This window comes from Indicator indicator (assembly GCF_027791375.1).
Source record: "Indicator indicator isolate 239-I01 chromosome W unlocalized genomic scaffold, UM_Iind_1.1 iindW_random_scaffold_183, whole genome shotgun sequence".
NCBI classification, from domain to species: Eukaryota; Metazoa; Chordata; class Aves; order Piciformes; family Indicatoridae; genus Indicator; species Indicator indicator.
In genome coordinates, this window is record NW_026539090.1 from 30502 (window position 1) to 37751 (window position 7250).

The 7250-nt window shown below is 47.7% G+C and overlaps 1 protein-coding gene across 1 annotated transcript; it reads right to left on the reverse strand.

Annotated features, from left to right (window-relative positions):
• Positions 1 to 1702: 1702 nt before the first annotated feature.
• LOC128979921 (mothers against decapentaplegic homolog 7-like) lies at positions 1703 to 7046 on the reverse strand (the record flags this gene model as incomplete). Its single annotated transcript, XM_054398314.1, has 3 exons — positions 6542 to 7046; positions 5951 to 6004; positions 1703 to 1777 (listed from the first exon to the last, which is right to left on the reverse strand). Coding segments are annotated over exons 1-3 (634 nt in total), but the record flags the coding sequence as incomplete, so codon positions are not given.
• Positions 7047 to 7250: the final 204 nt, after the last annotated feature.

Consider the following 7250-nt stretch of genomic DNA (forward strand, 5'->3'; position numbering starts at 1 on the left):
AATTTGATGGTATGTGTTGTACAAACTTAAGTGATCATTCTAAATCTATACATGAGTATTACAAACTGGGCTGTTAATATTGCTTATTGTATTAATCCTGATGTTGGTAGTGCTGTGTTCATTTTCATATCTGCAAAGGGCCCTGCAGAAGATAGTGAACACTGCATTTGCCGTTGAAAAGCAAAAAGGGAGAGTTGTGGATAAGCAGGGGGCTGTGGGTGGCTTTAACCTTGATGAAGTGGAGCTCTGCCCTTGAATCAGGAATGTAAACAACTCCAGGGAAGAAGATCTGTGAAAAACAAAGGAAGAAGCAAGAGAACTCCCCAGCCTACCAAGTGGAGGAGAGAGGTGCATGGACAGCAAGCCTAAACCAATCACTTAAGTACAAAGGGCGTGTGGATGCAGAAAGAAGAATATATAAGCCATGATGTGTGTTAATAAAGTTGCTGATGCTTGAGCACGTCTTAGTGTCATTTTTCTCTGTCTCCGACAGCTGACAACCTACTACTAAAATTCCAGTTTAAAGGCAACAAATAAATCATAAATCAGGGAATCATCCCCAACAAAGGAAAGCACCTTCAAACATTGGCAAATGCACACAGGTGTACGGTTTCAGACACTTTAATCCTGTCCAACAGAGCCCAGTCACAGAGCTGGCCATCCCTGGAGAGATTTAAAAGCCATGTAGATGTAGTGTTGAGGGACATGGTTTAGTAGCAGATTTGTCAGTGCTGAGTTAACAGTTGGACTTGATGATCTTAAAGGTCTTTTTTGACCTAAACAATTCTATGATTCTTTTCTTATTGGTTCCTTCCAATTTGAGATATTCTATGATTTGCCTTGTTTTCCCATTTGCCATCTTCTTTAGTCTCCAGGTGTTGTTCCAGGAGGGGGGTTCAGAGAGTTGTTTCCCCACTCCTCTTGGACTTTTCATAGAATCCTAGAATGGTTTGGGTTGGAAGGGTCCTTTAAAGCTCATCTAGCTCAACTCCTAACATGTTCTCCGACTTGTGATATCTCAACGCCACATCTACATGGCTTTTTAATCTCTCCAGGGATGGTGACTCCACAACTTCCCTGGGCAGTCTGTTCCAGGGCTTGACAACTCTTTGGGGGAAAAAATTTTTCCTAATGTCTAATCTAAACCTTCCCTGGTGCAACTTGATCATTGCGTCCAACTCCCTCTGCAACATCTGCAAAAAACAGGGTAATTTTTCCTCCATGGACACCACAAGCCTCACGCATGAAATGTAGGATGCTGGTTACCCTACCAGGAGTAAAGCCCAAATGCAGGTCTCATCTCAGAGACAAGAAGTGCCACCACCACCACCAAGTCAAGGAGAGCTTGACACTGAATCGTTCTGCAAGACATGACCGCACCTGCTCCAATAATCCATGTGTCCAAAAACAATGGCAGTCAACATGCCTCTTCTGCCTCACATCAAAAATTAATGGAGCGTAAGGCTGGAATTCCAAGGAAATATGGGCTTTCAGGGATGGAGAACCTCATCTGGGATTTCAATGCATCATCTTCATGAGAGCTACACAGCTGCTCTTGAAATGAAACCTAATTCCCCCTTTGAGCACACCCTTCTCAATGACATGCATCCCCAAAACTCCCCAGTGTTACTTTGCCTTCTGTCAAGACCCCTCAGTCAATGCAACCCGTGACCAAAATCATGGGCAACAAGAGATGTCTTACCTGAAAGCCCCCCAGGGGCAAGAAAATTAGTTCCCCCTGTTTCAGTAGAGGAAGGCACAGAGTCTGGACAATCTGCTAGAGCAGAGGAAAAAAGAGAAACAAAACATCAGTATACAAGGTGTTTCTTTGGAGGCTCCCAGCATCGCCACTGGCAGAACATGCATTTCATAGGGTTTGGCAGGAAGCGATTACTAATCGTCTGTGCAGAGACAGTAGTTCACCAAGAGGCATCCACCCTAACTCATCCCCTCTCAGGGACTTTGAGTTTCATCACATTTGGGCTCCTTAATGACATCATTGTGCTCCTGGCTATGTCGCAAAGCAAGGGCGACCACTAGAAGAACAGAGATCATTTTCTTAGGGGTAAAAGTCACTTCCCCAGATTTCATCCTTGAAATCCCAGTGAAATGCCTGGTCATGCTTTCTATGCTTTAAAGAAATACATTAACCCTCCCTCTTCCTGTCCCCATCCCCCCCCCCCCCCCCCCCCTTTAGCCATTTCTAATCCAGACAGATTTCCCATGCCCTTCCACCAAGATGGCTTCAACTGCTTGGGCTACAGATGCCTTCTGAGAGCAGGCTGAACAAACCTGCCCTCTGCTGGGCTCCATCTTCCCCCTGATGTGTCCCTGCACGATAAAGGACAGCATTCTCCAGTGCTCCATCACCCTCACCACAAAGAAGTTTCTCCTCATGTTGAGGTGAAATCTTCTGTGTTCAAGCTTGAACCCCTCATATATTTATAGATGTTGATAAGATCCTCTCTCAGCCTTCTCTCAAGACTAAACAGCCTCAGTTCTCTGCCTTTCTTCTTAGGAGAGATGTTTGAGTCCCCCAGTCATCCTTACAGCTCTCTATTGGACTCTCTCCATTAGATCCCTCTCTCTCAACTGGGGAGCCCAAAACTGGACACAGCATTCCAGGTGTGGTCTCACCAGGGCAGAGTAGAGGGGGAGGAGAACCTCCCTTGTCCTGCTGGACGCATTTTTCTTGATGCGCCCGAGGATACCATTGGCTCTCTTGGCCTTTTTGAAGGCTGGAGTGACATTGGCTCTCTTCTGGTCCTCAGGAACCTTCCCTGGATCTCCATGATCTTTCCAAAATGATGGAGAGTGGTAGAGCAGCACCATCAGCAGCTCCCTCAGCACTCGTGGATGCACCCCATCAGGACCCATGGATTTGTGCATTTTCATTCCATCCAAGCGATCTCTAACCCAATCCACACTGACCAGTGGAAAGTCGTCCTCCCTCCAGTTTTGCTCTCTTACTTCCAGTGTCTGAGATTCCTGAGAGCCGGTCTGAGCAGTAAAGACTGAGGCAAAGAAGGCATTCAGTAATTCCGCCATCTCTGCATCATCTGTCACCACGTCTCCCACCTCAATCGACCAAATTTTTCCCTATTCTTCCTTTTACTATCAATGTATTTAAAGAAGCCTTTCTTGTTATCTTTCACTTGCCTAGCCAGGTTTAGTTCCAAGAGAGCTTTGGCCTTCCTCATTGCATCTCAACATGCTCTGACATTATTTCTATAGTCTTCCCAACTGCCCAGACCCTTTTTCCATTTATCGTGGACTTTTTTCTTCCATTTGAGTTTTTCCAGCAGCTCCTTGTTTATCCATGCAGGTCTCCTGCCTCCTCTACTAGTTGTTTTTTTTTTTTTGTTGTTGTTTTTTTCAAGGATATTAATTTTTCTTAAGCTGGAAGGAGGTGGTGCCTGAATATTAGCCAGTTCTCTTGGACTGCACTACCTTCTAGAGCCCGGTCCCGAGGGATACTTCTAAGTAGATCTTTGAATAGGACAAAGTTGGCCCTCCTAAAGTCCAGGGTAGAAGTTTTACTATTTGCCCTGCTTCTTTCCCTAACAATCCTAAACTCTGTCATGTCATGGTCACTATATCCAAGGCTGCCTCCTACCTTAACGTTCTTGACCAGACCTTCTTTGTTAATACAAGGTCCAGCAGCACACCTCTCCTCGTTGGTTCTTCAACTGCCTGCATCAGAAAGTTGTCATCAATGCACTGCAGGAACTTTCTGGTCTGAGTATGCCTGGCTGTGTGATCTTTCCAGCTAATATCAGGGTGATTGAAGTCACCCATGAGCACCCAGGGTATGTGATCTTGAGGCTACTTCCAGCTTCCTGTAAAAGGCCTCATCAACAACAACTTCTTGGTTTGGTGGTCTGTAGTAGACACCTACAACAGTATAACCCACATTTGCATCTCCCTTTACCCATAAGCTTTCAACACTTTCTTCATCCCCTCCTGGGTTAAATGCAAGGTATTCTACTTGATTACTCACATAAAGAGCAACTCCATCACCTCTTCTTGTTGGTCGGTCCTTCCTAAAAAGTATATAGCCATCCATGACTACATACCAGTCATGGGTGCTACCCCATCGTGTCTCTAACTGCAATGAAATCGTAGCCCTTTGTCCACATCCAGATCTCTAGTTCACCCTGTTTATTCCCCATGCTTCTTTCATTGGTATGCAGACACTTCAGAGACTTAATGGAGTAAGAAGGTGACTGTGGAGAAGAGTAAGAGGAACTGACATAGTCATACCTGCTACCATTGTGATTGATCTGGTCTATTTTCCCATCGGTTGCAATGGCACAGAAATTGCTGTGTTGGACCCCACCCCCTGAGAACTTCAGTTTAAAGCCCCACACACACACATTTTGCTATCTTATGTCAAAACTTGCAAATGAATAAATATAGCACTATGCTAACTGAAATGGGGTCCTGACACGGGCATCTTGGATGTTTGAACCCTGCAGAGATTTAGCCCAACATATTTGCAGGAAACTCGAGGCAAAGCTTTTACCCTTCTCTCCTGTACCTCCAAATCCCTTTGCATCCCATGCTGGGATCATCGTTGTAGAGTTAGATAATGGTTGGACTTGATGATTTTAAAAGGTCTTTTCCAATCAATAAGATTCTACCATTGTTAGGCAATAAAAGTGCAAATAGAAACATTTGAGGGGAGCATTCCCCAGCAGGGATGCATGGAAACTGATGCAAATCTCACCCTCAGAGTCTCTGATGGAACAAACCTTCCGTGCCCCAGCACATGCTCAAGATGTTAAGCCTGCTCCCAACATCCCTCTTTCATTCATGAGCCTTTATCTTCTGTCTTATTCATGCTGAGACAAAATAGTTCATGCTTTGCAACCCAATTGCTTGATAAACAGCTTTGCTAATTTCCACTTTCTGAAGAATTTGCAAATGGGAGAAACAACACTCCAGACTCTGAGGGATGGTTTCTAGAGGAGAAATGAGTAGTGGGCAGGATGGGACCCTACAATGGTACTCCATGAGTCTGGAGCAACCACACTTTGGGGTTTCTTTTAGTCCTGAGAAACTGAAGAGCAGCAATTTTATAGAAACTGCCTTTTTTGGGGGAAAAAAAAAAAGGAAACAACAAACAACCAAAAGAGCTGATATTGGTTTTCAGAAATACATTTATCCTTGCCTCCCTGTGTCACTGTGCCCCTCCTGCCTGCTGTGGCTGGAAGACACAACCACAGAGACCACCATAAACCACTGTGAGCACAGAGACAACTGCATTGCTCCAGGCAACCCTCACTGAGCATCCTCCCAGTTTCCAATTCTCCCTACCTCTCCTCCCAGTCTGATTTAGCTCACACCCAGCGAGGTTGTTGAGAGTTTATGCAGATGACCACAGAAGACCTGGTAGCAGCCTCAAATGGGCTTCTCTCCTGGCATTTGACATTCAATTACAAGCAACAGGCATGCAGAGCAGTGCTAACAATTAAAATAATTTTAAAAAAGATAAAAGGAATTTAAAAAAACCCTTTTAAATCTCTTTTCCTCTTTTATTTTTTCAACCGGACAAGACTCCTTTGAAAGCCAGAAAAAATCTACCTGCTCCATTTGTCAAGGCTCCTTAAAATTCCCAGACATCAGGGTTATGCTATCCTGAGCTGTGCTGGATCCTGACTTTAATCCCGAACAAATTCACCCAGGGGTGTGTGAGTGCTGCCATTTCCAATTGGAATTTTCCTGGCTTTCTGAGCAGGGAAGGCCTGTGCTGCACCAAGATCCCTCCTGAAGTTTCCTTGCCAGAGTTTTCAACCCCTACTACTTTGTGCAGAGGGTGGCTTTAATAAATCACATGTTAATTCTTCCACAAAAGCTGAATGAATGGCAGGACATATTTCCCCTGAGAAAAAAGGGGCTGTTGTCCCCATTTTTTCACACAAGCTGCAGATAAAAGAAATCCACTTACCAGTTGGCTTGAGAAAATCCATTGGATATCTGGAGTAAGGTGGAGGGGGAGACTCTAGAAATAGGGAAAATAAAAACAGAGCCATGAGAAAGGGGGAAAAAAGATAGGAACTTATGATAACAGAGGCATTCTTTTAGTAAATCTGTTTGTCTTAGCCCTGGGGGTTAGAGGCAAGGCAGAGAGGCGGTGACTGCCTCGATATTTAGCTGTCAGATAAACAAAAGGGGCCGTCTGGCGCCAGTCTCCCTGCTATTTGCAGCTCGGGCTGTCTGATCAAGGCCTCCTTGGCTCGCCGGCGCCGCGGCAGCGCCGGGGCCGAAGTCACACGAGACGGCCCCCAATTCCCCGGCACCGAGCAAAAAGGGAGGTAGACTTCACACACACCCCCATTAAAAAAACCAAACAACAAAAAACCCCCCAACACACATAAAACATCCCAATGGAAAGTTGCGGGGTTATTTTTCTTATTTTGTTTTCCCTCTGAAAAAAAAAATAGGTCAGTGGGCAGGGAGCCGAGTGGGCCTGCACCCCCATCATCCCCATCCCCGTCACCCCCTGGGCCCCATTTTCTCACCACCACCCCCACTGTACCTAGATCGCAGAGCCGGCTGAGGTGGTGCGGGTTGCAGCAGACTAGCTCGGGATGAGCTTTGCCATAGGATTCACAGCAACGTAACCGCTTCATTTCCGAACAGTGGCGGAGGTCAGGCCAGCGGAACACCTTGCAGAGCAACACCGGCAACGGGTACCAGTGTTGGCCCATGCAGGAGTCGGCCTTGACCGGTAGCAGCAGGCAGGGTGTCCGAGCCCCGCCGCGGGACTCCACGGCGTGCAGCAAGCCCTCCAGCTGCCGCTCCTTCAACCGCTTCAACACGGCGCGGGTCAGCGCCTTCAGTTCTGCCTCCGCGGCCGCCCGGCCACAGCGGCCCGTTTTGCCTGGGCAGCACCCACGCCCCCCGCCGCAGACATGCGTCCGGGCCTCGGCCGCTGCCGCTCCGGGTTCACCCCCTCCCGCCGCCGCCTCCTCTTCCTCGCCGCCAGACGCACGGCTCCTCCAAAGCTGCCGAACGAGCACCGAGCGTTTGGTCCTGAACATGCGGGACGAGAGGAGGGGTCCTCGGCTACAAAACGGGCATGTCGTCCGCCACGTATGAAGGGGCCGGGAGTCGAAACGCAGCAGCGGCAATGGAAGCAGTGGCGGGCAGCGGCAGGCGGCAGCGGGTCCGAGGCGGGCTGTGGCAGGCGCCAGTCTCCGCTCTGGGGTCGCGGGTCCTGCCACCTTTCGCGGGGGGCTGCACGG